This window comes from Brassica napus, chromosome C1, assembly GCF_020379485.1.
Source record: "Brassica napus cultivar Da-Ae chromosome C1, Da-Ae, whole genome shotgun sequence".
In the NCBI taxonomy this organism is placed as follows: domain Eukaryota; kingdom Viridiplantae; phylum Streptophyta; class Magnoliopsida; order Brassicales; family Brassicaceae; genus Brassica; species Brassica napus.
Window position 1 is genome coordinate 9,958,488 of NC_063444.1, and position 15,978 is coordinate 9,974,465.

Sequence of the window (15,978 nt, forward strand, 5' to 3'; positions counted from 1 at the left end):
ACTTTCCTTCCTTTCTGTCGATACAGTTACGCAAATTTGATGCGTAACCGTCTGGAAATTCCACATCGTTTGAAATCCAATCAAATAACGCATCTTTTCCCGCTGCATCAAGTCGGTATATGGGAAAAGGAGCCCTACCATTTTCATCAACATGAAGTTCTGAACGAGCACATATATCGACTAAATCCAGTCTTGACTTCAAATTATCCTTTGTTTTACCTTGAACATTAAGGATCGTGTTCATGAGATTGTCAAAAAAGTTCTTCTCAATATGCATGACATCTAAATTATGCCTTAGCAGATGATCCTCCCAGTATGGCAGATCCCAGAAAATACTTTTTTTTGTGCCAGTTATGTAGTTCTCCAACAGCATCTACCGGAAAACGCTCATGTCCACCGACTTCTGGCGTCCTTTCTGCACCAAAATCTCTTAGTTGTATCTTCAAATCTTTCCCACAAATTTCCGGAGGTGGACTGTCAAACACCCTCTTGTTCTTCGTAAACAAATTCCTACTCCTACGATATGGATGATCAGGTGGTAGGAATCTCCTGTGACAGTCAAACCAACACGTTTTCCTTCCGTGTTTTAGTTGGAAAGCATCAGTGTTATCTTGACAATATGGACATGATAGCCTTCCATGCGTTGTCCATCCAGACAACATACCATATGCTGGAAAATCACTTATTGTCCACATTAGTACTGCCCGCATTTGAAAGTTTTCTTTACACGAAACATCGTATGTTTCAGCACCTTGAGCCCATAGTTGTTGCAACTCATATATTAGTGGCTGAAGAAACACATCAAGTGATCTCTTAGGATGCTCTGGTCCGGGAACGAGAATCGAGAGGAACAAAAACTCTCGTCGCAAGCACAAGTTTGGGGGGAGGTTGTATGGTGTAAGAATGACGGGCCATAGAGAATATTGTCTTCCACTCTTGCCAAACGGACTAAAACCATCAGTACATAATCCAAGGTAGACATTTCTTCTCTCATACGCAAAGTCGGGATACTTTGATTGGAAATGCTTCCACGCTTTTGCATCTGAAGGATGTCTGATCTCACCATCTGTTGAGTGCTCCGCATGCCATCTCATTGGTTGCGCTGTGCGTTCAGACAGATACAACCTCTGCAACCTTTCCGTCAAAGGTAAATACCACATCCTTTTATATGGCACTGGAACTCTTCCACTCGTATCTTTATAACGAGGCTTTCCACAAAATTTGCATGTAACCCGCTGTTCATCCGCCCTCCAATAAATCATGCAGTTGTCGCTGCATACATCTATTACCTGATACGATAAACCAAGACCAGCTACGAGTTTCTGAACCTCGTAGTATGAACCAGGAGCTACATTATCCTCGGGTAGAATACCTTTTACAAAATCAGCAATCGCATCCACACAGTCTTCAGCCAAATTATAATCTGTTTTAATGCCCATTAATCTTGTAGCAGATGATAAAGCTGAATGACCATCTCTGCAACCTTCGTACAATGGTTGCTTTCCAGCATCCAACATATCATAAAATCTCCTAGCTTCTGCATTGGGTAAATCTTCCCCTCTAAAATGATCATTTACCATCTGCTCAGTACCTACACCATAATCTACATCCGTTCTAATTGGTTCTTCTAATCTAACCGCTGGCTGAGGTTCGCTAGTACTACCATGTTCATAATCAGTTTCCCCATGATGATACCAAATTTTGTAACTTCGTGTAAACCCACTCAAATATAGATGAGTCCAAACATCCCACTCTTTAATAACCTTTCTATTTTTACAATTAGAGCAAGGACATCTTAACTTACCTGTTTTTGCTTCCGGTTGTCGGTGAACTAACCCCATGAATTCGGTTATACCTCGTTGGTATTCTTCCGTAAGCAATCTCGTGTTCGGATCCAAATGAGGTCGATCGATCCAAGAACGGAAATAATTTGAAGAAGACATATTTTTTATGAATCAAATTCGTGTGTAAATAGAGTAAGAGGGAGGATGAAGATATGGAGTGAATGAAGAGGAAGAGGAGTGCTTGTTTATATAGATTAAATCCTGCCGACATACCGAGGAAATTCCGACGGAATTCCGACGGAAAAGGCTAGTTCGTCGGAATTTCCTCGGAATTTTGTAAAATCCCCCAACGGCTCTCCAACGGCTATAATATTTCCTCGGAATTCATCGGTTTTTTCCGAGGAACACATTGTTCCTCGGAATTTCCTCGGAATATTCCGACGGACGGAGGTTTCCTCGGAATTCCGTCGGTATATTTCGAGGAAATTCCGAGGAACCCCAATTTTTTGTTTCCTCGGAATTTCCTCGGAAATTCCTCGGTATATTCCGAGGATTTCATTTTCCGTCGGAATGTCCGTCAGAATACCGCTGTTTTCTTGTAGTGAATCAATGATTTTAAATCGACCAAACAATTAAAGCCACATGTGTGCCACATCAACATCTGAAACTAAGTAAACTGAAATCAAATCCGGTTATGTAGCAATTAACTAGATTGGAAATATTTGGATGTGATATTCAAAATAAAAATTTGTTCGTTGTGATTTAAACTTGATTTAAAAGTTTGTGTATGAAGACAAAAGAAAAATCAAAGAGAAATTCTATAGAATAGTCATTTTTAAGTTTTTGTCACGAAAATAACCATCAATGAAAAAAATGACCAAAATAAGTTTTATTCAAAGGTTTAACTAATATAAACTTAAGGTTTAGAGTTAATGGATATGTTTTGGGGATAGTGTTTCAAATTTACACAGAGATTGACTCTAAAAGGATCAGACTCAGAGAGGGTATGTACTCTAGATTTATCAGAAACAAGGATTTAAGGAACAAGCAATTGGAGATTCGATTCCTCAACACTCAGAGCTAGTTTCGATTGATTTCATAGGATTCTAGGTTGAACGGGGACAACTAGGGTTTATGAATCACAGTACTGCTAAGATTGACACAGACCCTTAGAGAGATGCAACCACAGGGAATAAATGAAGAGTATATTGGTTTATTAAGAGGCTAACCTGCGAGGAATGAGGCTATAGGGTGAGAGAGTTTCACAGAGAGAACGAGGCGCGGCGCAGAGCAAGGAAGAAGAAGAAGAAGGCGGTGGGGGTTTATTTAATTTCATAGTTTTCAAGTTTTGGATGTGTATGTATATTAGATCAAAGATGTTATTATTTTCTATCGTTCAAACACACCCCAAACAAAAATTATTTTTGGCTTAATACAAAAATATATACATTTATTGTTTTCAAAAATGAATTGGAAAATCTCTTTTTTTTTGTAAAAGTTACGATGTATATTAGTATTGTCAAAACAAAACATTTTTTTGGAAAAAACGAAGAACATTGCTTTTGTCTGTCTAGAGCATGTCTGGGTTGCAAAAAAAAATTGAACGTGTGACTTTGTTCGTCTTAGCAATGGTAATAGTGTGACAGTCGAAAGCTTTGCATGCCCAGGGAAAGTTAGTTGTTGAGACTACTCCTTGTCTCACTAGCTAACTAGCTGGTCGCATTCATCGTTTGCTTGTTGTAGCAGTGTAGGTGGCATTCCTGCATGACTCGCTTTTGTCGGGATGGTTTGAATATTTTCCTTGAAGGGCAAGGAAACAAAGAACTCTGAGTCTAACCAGAGTGGCTTGTTGCATTTTTGGAGGAAATCTGTATGTGAGTCTGCACATGATGTTGCCATCATTTCTTCTCTTTTTGTAAACTCTTGAGAGACCAATCCTTCAATTGCGAAAAGTCGAGGAATCGTTGTGAAGGCTTTGTAGAGGTTTTTCCACCTTAATCCTCGTGGTTCGAATTAGATATCAAATGCTTTCTTGAAAGCGTAATAGGAATCTCATCCTAATATTAAATCCTTTCCAGGTGCAGTAGAGCCGAGCCGAGTTTGCAACACGAAACTCATGTTGATAAGGTAGCCACTTGGACGGAGAAAGAATTTTGGGATTTATAATCGTTGTATGGGCTCCGGTGTCTATGAATGCAATGGTGTGAACTGGATTTTCTTGACAGGATGGGTCGAAGATCGTCACTGTCGAAGATCGTCACTGGTAATTAAAATGCTGTTAATTACTCTGTGGTATCCTTGTTAGAGTTTAAAGGAAACAAATGCTTGAATAACCAGAAGAAGTAACAGTTTTACAACAATTACTGAACACAAATGTTTTAAACAAACAACTGAAACAAGAGAAAAACAGAATAGGCAATGGAGAGTCTGAAGATATAAAATAACAGAACGGTGTTCATTTTGTTAACTACGGAACTGATGGAGCTGCTTCTTCCTCCATGGCACAGTCAACCTTCTTGCCTTCTCCTTCATACAAATTCGCTATGAAGCCACTCTTGGACACAGATGTGTTAGGATCTGTTCCATTTTTGTTGTCTCCACTCATTATCATCTTGTTCCCAAGCTCTAGCCTAAGCTCCTGCGGCACTTTCTCTACCGGACCAACAGGTTCCTGAACACCAAACCCACGAGCCTCACCTGTAGCCTCTTCTTTCTGTGCCAAGGCAAGATTCTGTTGAGAAGCCACCACGGTCGCCTCCGGAGTTGGAAAAAACTCCAGCAAAGGAGTCGCAGATTCTCCTTCTTCCATAACTCCATCTCTCTCCTCCACCACAGCTTCCTTGGGTTCTTCGTCATCGCTCTGATACGGCACTAGAGACAACGGTCGAGCAGATTCACAGATCTCCACATCTTTCACTGGTTGATCATTAGGAGGGAGATCAGTTTGGTTCTTGATTCCTTCTTTCGCAACCATTTTAACATGGGGAGCCACGTCGTTTTCAGGAGCTACCGGAGTGACTTTTCCCTTCATGAACACGAAACCTATCAGTTCCGTGTCACTGTCGTTCACCTTGACATTGACGATGTGCCCCGTGTCGAAAGATCCTGCGACCACAGCAGAAAACGTCTTACCAACCAGGTTAACGTTTTCTTGTTGAGGCTGTGTTGTGGTTTCATCTTTGCGTGGACGGCCTCTCTTTCGCTTCGCCAAGAGATCATTAGCAACTGGAGGTGGTGAGCTTGTGGTGGCTAGATTCAACGGATTCATTTCTACAGATAACAACAAATAGATAAATAGAACAAACACAAAGTTCTATTGCACAAAGACAAGTGTGGATTGTTTTCATGGCAAATCTACAAAACATTCTATAGGGTTTCACACTGATTCAATATAAATCTAATTGTTATATATTCATCATGGAACTGATTTAAAAGCATATCAGAAATATAGCAGAAACCTAGGAATCAATAGATCTATGCACTTTAATCAGAATAACAATTTCTCCCGAGATCGACCGGATCAAAGCATCCGATAGGGTATATACAAAAAAAAAATCAGGATAACAAAGTATAAAAATGAAATGAAGATTAGAAACACTAAACAGAGACAATTATATTTTATAAAAAAACAGATCAACTTTTGTATGATTAAACAAGAGAAATACCAGAAAATTTTGGTCTAGAAATGTTGATAAGGATCGAAATATTTTCTTGAGTTTTTCTCTCTTGTGGTGTTTGGTTAATTATATCTTCTCATTCTGATTTATAAGCAATCTATTATGGGCTTGTAATAGGCTTTTTCATTGGTACTGAATTTTTTTCTACACTTAATTAAATTACTTCAATGCTCAAAAAATATTTTCCTTAAATTTTTTTACTAATAGTTAGAATTTTTGTCTGAATAACATTCCAAAAATCTGTTTGACCACCTAACAGGCTGGCAAAATCATGAATGCAAAAATCAAACTTTACACATAGACAAACAAAAGTATCAAACTATATCTTTATATTTTTAAAACTGTAGTTTGATTTATTGTCTGGTTTATTTTATTACTAAAGTGTTTGTTTTACTTTTTGACCTTTAACAATTTTAATATGTTATTTCAAAAGAATGCGTTAGTAGTGAAACAACCCGAATTTAAGTTTCTATTTAATTTTGGTAAAACGATAAATTTGTAAAATTTATAATATAATGAGGCATTCTCTCTTTCCTGAGGTGACACGTCAGCAAATTGTGGGATCCACGCCTTATTTATCTTTTATTTTTAAAACGAAAGGGATTGGGTCTGTGATCTGTGTATAATTTTTAAAGGGGTTAATTTTATTTTATTTTTCCTTTGTGGGTTTTGTGTATAGCCCGATTATTGTTAGGGTTTCATTTTCTTATTCCAGATCTTTCGTCACTCAAAGCGATTCCTCTTCCGACGATACCATTTCCTCACTCGATCTCTTTAAACCTACGTTCGCAGCCGATGGAACGCGTCCTATTCTAACGCCTTCTCGAGTAATCTATATATAGAGGTCGTTTACGGTGCTTCCGTCGCTTACGTCGTCGTCGACTACTTCACTTTCAACTCTCTTCGCCTCGGCAGAGCTGCTCAGTCCGTTGTTGGTCGCCTCATCCACTTTTGGGATTCCCGGAACATTAACAAGAACGAAGAGTTTATGGGGATAATGATTCTCCTCGATGAATTGGTGAGGATTGTTTCGATTCTTTTTATGTTTTTCTCTTTCCGGTTTCGTTTCTTCATAAATTGAAACTTTGAAATATATGATCTTTTATTTCCTGTAGGACTATGTGATTCACGGGTTCATTCCCGCCCGCTAATCGTGCCAGCCACTACCGGAATGATTTGAAAGATGGTTCTATTGTGAGATTGGACCGTTTTGTCGTCGCACGTGTCGCTGAGCATCAGTTCGTCGCAGCCTTATCGAATTCGTTTTTTTTAATGTTATTAGTGGACTTGGCTACTGGTTGTTACGCTCATGCCTGTGGTAGATTCCCTAATAATTTGGAGCTTATGATGGGGCTATTCAATTGCTATGTTCGTGAATATTCTTTTATGAAGCAGCAGCAGGTTGGTCTTTTTGCTGGTGATGAACATTTTTGTGTTATTATATCTTTTTATCTCTCTTTTTCTTATGTCTTACTTTATGACAGACAGCCATCAAAATGTACAAGCTTGCCGGAGAAGAAAGGTTCTTACTTTGGGCAGTTTGTAGCATCAAGTTACAGGTATGGCCACCGTCCATCCTCCTTTTATTTAGCAGTTTGGTGTTCTGTTGCTTACAGTTGTGAAGATATTTTACAGGTTCTATGTGATAGGAGTGGGGAGAAGCTCTTGCTTCTGCCTGAGGGTTTACTTAAGCTCATTGCCTCTCACATTACCGTTAGTCGTCTAAATCCACTAACGGTTTGTGCAGGTGCTAATTGTATTCAATTTTGAAAATACCAGATTATATTAACTTTTCTGCTTAAAAATTATTTTATTAATATTTAAAAAGTAATTATTATTAGCTCGCTTTTATGAACGTATGGCTCAATGTTGGTCAAACGAGAGAGAGAGAGAGAGAGAGAGTAACCAATGTTCTAAATTGTTCTCTGATGTGTTGGGCTGCATATCGTCTCGCTCTTTTCACAAATATTGCTCTGAGCTGTATAAAGTTTTCTTTTCCTCTTATAACCATAGAAAGCCTCTTTTCAAACAAACAAAAATAATATGAGTCTAGGATTAGACTCTAATACAACTAAATCCTATATATGACAATGCTTTTGATTTTCTAAATTTAGGTTTAAAGTTCTGAGGTTTTCAAGGGATTTATGGATTTGTTTTAGAATCAGACTTTACTAAATCCACGTAAGTATTTTTATCGTTAATTGCCTGTTTACTTTCTTGAAATATTTTGAGCCTGAGAATTAAAGTGATTTGTTATTTAGTGAGCACAAAAAAACAAAGTCCAAAACTTACAGATTCTTCCAATTTTGTAAATTACGGATTTGATTTGAGCATTTGAAAGTTTAGGGGTACGACGAAGGTGCAAAAAAAGAACGATTACACCAAATTATTTTTGTCACCTATGTTATTTTCTGTTTAAACCAACAAAGACGGCTGAGTCTGTTAGATCTGTGACCAACATCTGAACACAGTACCAATATAATGGAATGTTGTCATTTCGTTACTAAATCATTGCCAAAACATGCATACATAGGCTAGAAAAATGTCTTAAATTTAGGTTTGAGTGCAATACCACACAACAGAAATTGCATTGTAGACATGGTAGAGTATGTAAGTGAAAACACAACATCCTATACACAAAATTATCCAATACAACAACAATATCCCCGGTTCCGCGCTTGCACGGGGTCTATGCCCCTAGTAAAAATAAAACTGTAATTTTGAGTAAACAATAGAAAGTCATATAACTTATGGAGTTACTTATTAAAATATAGAGTATTTAGGTTGCATACATCCACAAAAAATCATAATTAAGTAAATACCACTTCCTTGTTAGTGGTACTGTTTACAATTTGATAATCCAATTGTACTCTTGAACCACGTTCCTTCTCCCACGTTCTCTGTCTCTCTCCTCTATCTCTTTAAAAGTCTCAGCAACATTTTCACTTCTACTTTTAATGATTTCATTTGTATATTTCTTCATCCGTAAACAAGCTTTAATTCACCATTTCTCCTCCATGTACTCTGCTATTGTCATCGTCTACTATACCTTCTCGGAAAAGGCAGATGAAAACGATTACCTTGATTGAAACAGTCGCCAAGCCTTGCGATAACTAGGATAACGTTCATGACGAGGCTTAGCGCCAATGTTTCACCGCTGCGTCTCTGTTTTCGGCTACATATATATGCTCCGTTCAACACATCTTATTGTCCTAGCGATTACGTCTCTCTCGACGAGATCATTATGTACCTACTCCGGTGGTTAGTTCGAAACTGATCATTACATGGAGGATTTAAAGGGATTTCATGGCTTGTCATGGAGAGATCTTTGATTCAAAAGTTTGTAAAAGTACATGGTCGTATGGATCAAGCATATATTTAGAGAAACAATGGGTTCTTCCTTAGATTAAGATGACAACATTGAGACGATGACATGGATCTCATACATTTCATTTGCGAATAGTTGCAGATACAATGTAACAGATTAGATTGTTGTTAGCTGATAAAGATATGGTTTGTTGCTATAGATTTGATATTGTGAGCTGATACATGTTTTTGTTATATGTTAACAAACCGTGGGTGATGCTAACTGATACATAGTTGTTTAGATAATACAAAGTATTAGTTCATACATGAAAGATTAGCTGTTACAAAGATTTGTTGCCGCTTTTTTAAAATGGATGGTAAAATATTGAAAATAGTTTTCGTTAGTTGATATATAATTTGTTAGATATTGAAAATAGGTTAGCGGATAATTCAATCATTATCTATTTAGCTTCTATATTCTTAACGGTTAACAATTATTGTATTATATATAAACTATTGTTTTGCGTCTAATATTATGTTTTATATGGTAGAAAACATATTAGATTGATATGAGCATTTACTTCTATATATGCTAATTATTCTTTTACTCTTTACACGTAAATATAATACGCTAAGAAAACATGTAGTATGCTAATTTAAATCGATACATTCGTTGGAAGCATACCTTGGGATTAATAAATTACCCACTAACAATTCATATAACACGTTACGATAAAATTTAGCGTTCAACTTTTTTGTATTTTTTGGTTAACATACTAGTAATTTATTACCAAGTTACAGTACGAAACTAACAAGATCAATTAACATCTACCAAAATCAATAGAATAAATATCCAATAAATGATTTCAATGACTGCACAAGAGGAGGTGACTCCATAATTGCAAGTAGTGGCCGTTGTTGAGGAGGACCAACATTAACCAGTAAGCTATGCTTAGCTGAATAAAGCTCTCTATTTTCCTAACTCCGGCTTGGCAAAATGGGATCCTCCGCTTAATTGGTGAGAGGATTAGCTTCAGAGTTATGCTGCAGAGTTATGTTGCAGGAAGCCACAGCCGTCAATGGTGGGAGAGTACAAACCACAGTAACTCTGGCTTGGCAAAATGGATCCTAAAGTGACGACTTTCCCAAACTAGAGAACATGAGAAGCGATCGTACGTCCAACAAGATAAAAGATGAAGAAGAAGAAGAAGTTGAAAACTTCTCTCTCTTAAGTGTCCAATTAAAAAGGGTAAAATAGTCAGTTTATGTCTTTTTTGCTACAATAAATGTGAGTTTCCAGCTGCGAAGGTAGTTTCCTAATTTTGAGTCAAGTTAAGTATATTGAGTCAATTCACTCTAAAATATAAAACAATATTTATTAGAAAATATTTTCCTTACAACAATAAAAAATATTTAAACTTGACTCTTCCTTTGTCTTTATATACACATTTTTGAATCAAAACTTATAAATCACCACGAACTAATTCTTATTTTGAATATTACCAAATAAGTCTTCAAATGAAAATCCATTCTTCAAACTTTCTTCAAAATAGTAGTCAAATCTGAGTGAAGAAATCTTTTTGTTCAGTTTCTATAAGCAAAGAAGAGGAAAACAAAACTTTCAGATGAATTTGAATTCTAGAAGAAGGCAAACTCTAGTTTTGGGCAGTTAAAACGGTCATTGCCTCAACCAACAAAACAAAAGTAAAAAAGCATTATCTATGCATATTTTAAAAAATTAAGATAAAAGGTAGGCCTGGGCATCCGGGTCTTCGGGTCGGGTTCGGGTCGGGTATTGTCGGGTCCGGGTCCTTCGGGTCCTAGCAATTTAGACTCATATAGGTACCTATAACTTTTCGGGTCGGTTCCGGGTCGGGTCTTGTCGGGTCCGGGTCGGTTCGGGTCTATAATTTCAATACCCGTAAAATACCCAAAATTTTCGGGTATATTTCGGATCCGGGTCGGTTCGGGTATTTAGGACCCGAAATAGACCCGAAGTACCCAAACTGGATCCGAAAACTCTAAAAATACCCGAAGAACCGCAAAAATACCCAAAAAATTATCCAAAATCAGACACGAAAATCCAAAACATACCCGAATTTTACCCGAATACCCAAATTATATTTTCTAAAAATCTAAAATTTCACCAAAAACCTACAATTATACCCGAAAATCCAAACCCGAAACTTTTAAAAAAAAAACAAAATACCAAAAATATACCCAATCACCCAAATATACCTAGTATATACAATTATTTGCGGGTACTTCGGGTACCTGAACTGGTCTCGGGTAGGACCCGGACCCAAACCGAGACCCGCGGGTCCAAAAAAAAGACCCAATAGGTACTTAGAATGGACCTGGACCCGGACCCGAACCTGTATTTTCGGGTCGGTTCCGGTTCGGGTCTTCGGATCCGGGTAAAATGCCCAGGCCTAATAAAAGGTGTTATACAATAGATTTTTCATACAATAAAGTGTATACTTAATGGTTAATTGACATATGATGTTTTTTTAGCACTGAATTATTACTATATTACAATTATGAGAAAGATTACATGGACGATTCGACAACTGACAATACGATATTTTATGAAGATCTATGTCCAACTGCATCACTTGAGCCGTCCTATGAAGATTCACATTTTGCCGGGTTTACTTGTACCATGTTGAAGATCTCTTGTAAACCTTTCCTCATAGTATATGTATAATTGTTTAATAAATCACTATACATTGATTTAGGAACTTTTGTTCAAATCGATTTTGTAACCGGATCTGAATTTTCCGTTTAACGGGTTGAATAATATTAGTTTCATTAAAAAAAAAAATCACTATTCTCCGATAATTAAAACATGGACTTCCTGGTATAGATACATTGATTAACCCCAGTCAACCCACTAGACTAAGGATGCTTCTACCACTATTTCATCAAAATTCATTTTTGAGAATTGTTACTTTACAGCCGAAAATTATTTTTGCACCATCCCAAACAGTTTTACAAAATTGCATTTATGCTAAATATTTTATGCTACTTATTTTCAATTAATTTGTGCATAACTGCTAAATAATATTTCATCTGTTTAATATTAAATGTCATTTTAACATTTTTTTCTTGTTACATAGAGAGTGTCACTTTAGAATTTCAATGCAAATTTTACTTACATTCAGCTTAAAATTAATTGCAAAGTGCATTGATCTTATAAATAATTATATTTATCTCAAATACTATTGGTCAGATATGTGTAATTAATAGAAACTTAATTGCAATTCATTTACTTTCTTAATTTGTGTGAAAAATGTCAAAGTGACACTTAATTAGAAACGGAAATAGTATTTTCTGGAATTTGAACGTTTGCTGATGTAGAAGTACTAACGAACACAATCAAAACAACTGCACAACAAAGCTTCCACTATTTCATCAATATATATTTCATCAATATATGCAACTAATTTATCTTTTTCTTTCTGTCAGTAGCTCATGTAATTAAACCAAATTCTGATCGAAAGAGAAGTTATTCCAAAGAACAACTCCATCCGACTTATGTCTGCTTTACATATGAAGATAAAACGTCTTTGGTTTTAGCTTCCTTTGCTAGTGCAACTAATTTATCTACATATCCTAAAAGCTCTCTCTAGGCATGTGCTTAAAGCACATTTGCACAGGGCCCCCGGAATATATTTTTTGCAAACTTTAGTTAGTGTTTAGAGCCTTTTACGAAAATATTTGAGCTCATTTTTATAGAATGCATGTGTTATTTTATTTTTATAAATTTACACATGGTCCAATAAAAGAGTGAGACGGGCTAAAATGCTATTTAGTCACTTTGTTGTATCCTTGTTAGAATTTAAAGGAAACAAATGCTTGAATAACCAGACGAAGAAATAGTTTTACAACAAACACTGAACACAAATGTTTTAAACAAACAACTGAAACAAGAGAAAAACAGAATAGGCAATGGAGAGTCTTACAATATAAAATAACAGAACGGTGTTCATTTTGTTAACTACGGAACTGATGGAGCTGCTTCTTCCTCCATGGCACAGTCAACCTTATTGCCTTCTCCTTCAAACAAATTCGCTACGAAGCCACTCTTGGACACAGATGTGTTAGGATCTGTTCCATTTTTGCTGTCTCCACTCATTATCATCTTGTTCCCAAGCTCTAGCCTAAGCTCCTGCGGCACTTTCTCTACCGGACCAACAGGTTCCTCAACACCAAACCCACGAGCCTCACCTGTAGCCTCTTCTTTCTGTGCCAAGGCAAGATTCTGTTGAGAAGCCACCACAGTCGCCTCCGGAGTTGGAAAAAACTCCAGCAAAGGAGTCGCAGCTTCTCCTTCTTCCATAACTCCATCTCTCTCCTCCACCACAGCTTCCTTGGGTTCTTCGTCATCGCTCTGATACGGCACTAGAGACAACGGTCGAGCAGATTCACAGATCTCCACATCTTTCACTGGTTGATCATTAGGAGGGAGATCAGTTTGGTTCTTGATTCCTTCTTTCGCAACCATTTTAACATGGGGAGCCACGTCGTTTTCAGGAGCTACCGGAGTGACTTTTCCCTTCCTGAACACGAAACCTATCAGTTCCGTGTCACTGTCCTTCACCTTGACATTGACGATGTGCCCCGTGTCGAAAGATCCTGCGACCACAGCAGAAAACGTCTTACCAACCAGGTTAACGTTTTCTTGTTGAGGCTGTGTTGTGGTTTCATCTTTGCGTGGACGGCGTCTCTTTCGCTTCGCCAAGAGATCATTAGCAACTGGAGGTGGTGAGCTTGTGGTGGCTAGATTCAACGGATTCATTTCTACAGATAACAACAAATAGATAAATAGAACAAACACAAAGTTCTATTGCACAAAGACAAGTGTGGATTGTTTTCATGGCAAATCTACAAAACATTCTATAGGGTTTCACACTGATTCAATATAAATCTAATTGTTATATATTCATCATGGAACTGATTTAAAAGCATATCAGAAATATAGCAGAAACCTAGGAATCAATAGATCTATGCACTTTAATCAGAATAACAATTTCTCCCGAGATCGACCGGATCAAAGCATCCGATAGGGTATATACAAAAAAAAATCACGATAACAAAGTATAAAAATGAAATGAAGATTAGAAACACTAAACAGAGACAATTATATTTTATAAAAAGACAGATCAACTTTTGTATGATTAAACAAGAGAAATACCAGAAAATTTTGGTTCAGAAATGTTGATAAGGATCGAAATATTTTCTTCGAGTTTTTCTCTCTTGTGGTGTTTGGTTAATTATATCTTCTCATTCTGATTTATAAGCAATCTATTATGGGCTTGTAATAGGCTTTTTCATTAGTAATGAATTTTTTTCTACACTTAATTAAATTACTTCAATGCTCAAAAAATATTTTACTTAAATTTGTTTACTAATAGTCAGACTTTTTGTCTGAATAACATTCCAAAAAAAATTTTGACCACCTAACAGGCTGGCAAAATCATGAATGCAAAAATCTTTTTAAAATAATGCCAAAAATATGTAACGAGTAGAATTCATCAATTCTTTTTAGAAATATCACAAATTTATTGTTTCGTAAAAATTGACAATATCGATATAAATTTGGTTTATTTTATTACTAAAATGTTATTTTTTACTTTTTGACTTTTAATAATTTAAATTTTTTTATTTCAAAAAATGTGTCATTGAAACAACCCGAATTTAAGTTTTAGTTAATTTTGACTAAGCGATAATTCTTTTTTTAAGTGTAATTTTATTTATAATTTATTTTATTACTAAAGCATTACTTTAATTTTTAATTTTTAATAATTTTAATCTGTTACTTCAAAATATGTGTTAGTAGTGAACAAGTTAAGTTTCTAACTAGTTTTAACTAAATGATAAATTTGTAAAAAAAAAAATACTGTTATTTGAACAACTTTCCAAAACTGTTTTAACCACTTAACAGGTTGGCAAAATCATAAATGCAAAAAAATCTTTAAAATAATGCCAAAATATGGACTGACTGTAAAATATCAATTCTTTATAGAAATATCACAAATTTCTTGTTTCGTAAAGAATGGACTTGATATCGATATAAATTCGGTTTATTTTATTACTAAAGAGTTATTTTTAGATTTTGAATTTTAATAATTTTAATACTTCAACAAAATGTGTTAGTAGTGAAACAAGCCTAATTTAAGCTTCAAGTTAACTTTGACTAAACGACAAAATTTCTTTTTAGAAAATAAATTGTACTTTGATTTATAATTTGGTATATTTTATTACTATTGACTTATTTTTAGTTTTTGATTTTAATTAATCTTAATTTGTTACTTACAAAGATGTGTTATTAGTGAAACAAGCCAAACTATTTGACAAAACCATAATTTTTTTTAAAAACTACCGTAGTTTGATTCATTATATGGTTTGTTTTATTACTAACGTGTTAGTTTTATTTTTTGACCTTTAATAATTTTAATTTGATACTTCAAAAAATGTTAGTAGTGAAACAACCTGAATTTAAGTTTCTAGTTAATTTTGGCTAAACGATGATTTAAAAAGAAAAAAAACTGTAATTTCAACATCTCCATGACTTAGTTGCAGTATTTCAAGTTAGCAGTCTGGCGTGTTTGCCATATTTTCATGACTTAGTTGCAGTGTGTCGGAAAGCTCCTTCTTCTATTTTCCATATCGCCTTTTCTCTCTTCTTCTTCGTACTTTTCGTTTTGTTCTGTTTTTTTTTTTTGCAACAAACGGCTATTCTATTACTCAAACATGATGTGGTCTGGGTAACCAGGCCGGAACCAGACCGGAATAGAACAACCAATTAAACATAGAGATCTATAAAAAGAGCGAGCATTCCTAGCTAGAGAATCAGTAATTTCATTTTGCGTTCTTGGCACGTAGCTGATCTTGAAATCCGAATAGCACATCGGGATAATTTGAATGACCTCCGGCTCCGTTGAAAAGTTTGGTCATGCTTGGGGTCTTTTATCATCGTAATCAGGTTCTTGCAATCTGTCTCAAATATTTGGCAGGTTGAATGCTGAAACATGCTCTCCATCGTCTATTTTAGCGCTTTCAGTTCCGAGTGTAATGTTGTCTCACGCCTTCTTAAGTTCTGTGTCCCCATAAGTTGGATATTTCCCGTGTTATCCTTCCAAATCCATCCAATGCCGCTGAATTGATCTATGGATGTCCATGAACCATCCACCATACAAATATTATCC

The 15,978-nt window shown here is 35.8% G+C and overlaps 2 protein-coding genes across 2 annotated transcripts; both read right to left on the minus strand.

Annotated features, from left to right (window-relative positions):
* Positions 1-4,093: 4,093 nt before the first annotated feature.
* Positions 4,094-5,775, minus strand: LOC106365370. The gene is made up of 2 exons (XM_013804813.3): positions 5,450-5,775; positions 4,094-5,054 (listed from the first exon to the last, which is right to left on the minus strand). Exon 2 carries the CDS (start codon positions 5,050-5,052, stop codon positions 4,252-4,254), a length of 801 nt encoding a protein of 266 aa, XP_013660267.2. The 5' UTR covers positions 5,053-5,054; positions 5,450-5,775; the 3' UTR covers positions 4,094-4,251.
* Positions 5,776-12,611: 6,836 nt separating this feature from the next.
* Positions 12,612-15,496, minus strand: LOC106365369. The gene is made up of 2 exons (XM_013804812.3): positions 13,965-15,496; positions 12,612-13,570 (listed from the first exon to the last, which is right to left on the minus strand). Exon 2 carries the CDS (start codon positions 13,566-13,568, stop codon positions 12,768-12,770), a length of 801 nt encoding a protein of 266 aa, XP_013660266.2. The 5' UTR covers positions 13,569-13,570; positions 13,965-15,496; the 3' UTR covers positions 12,612-12,767.
* Between the last annotated feature and the right edge of the window lie 482 nt (positions 15,497-15,978).

Excerpts from the sequence above, each read along its gene's own strand:
- LOC106365370 (XM_013804813.3), bottom strand. The coding sequence starts at position 5,052 with ATGAATCCGTTGAATCTAGCCACCACAAGCTCACCACCTCCAGTTGCT.
- LOC106365369 (XM_013804812.3), bottom strand. The coding sequence starts at position 13,568 with ATGAATCCGTTGAATCTAGCCACCACAAGCTCACCACCTCCAGTTGCT.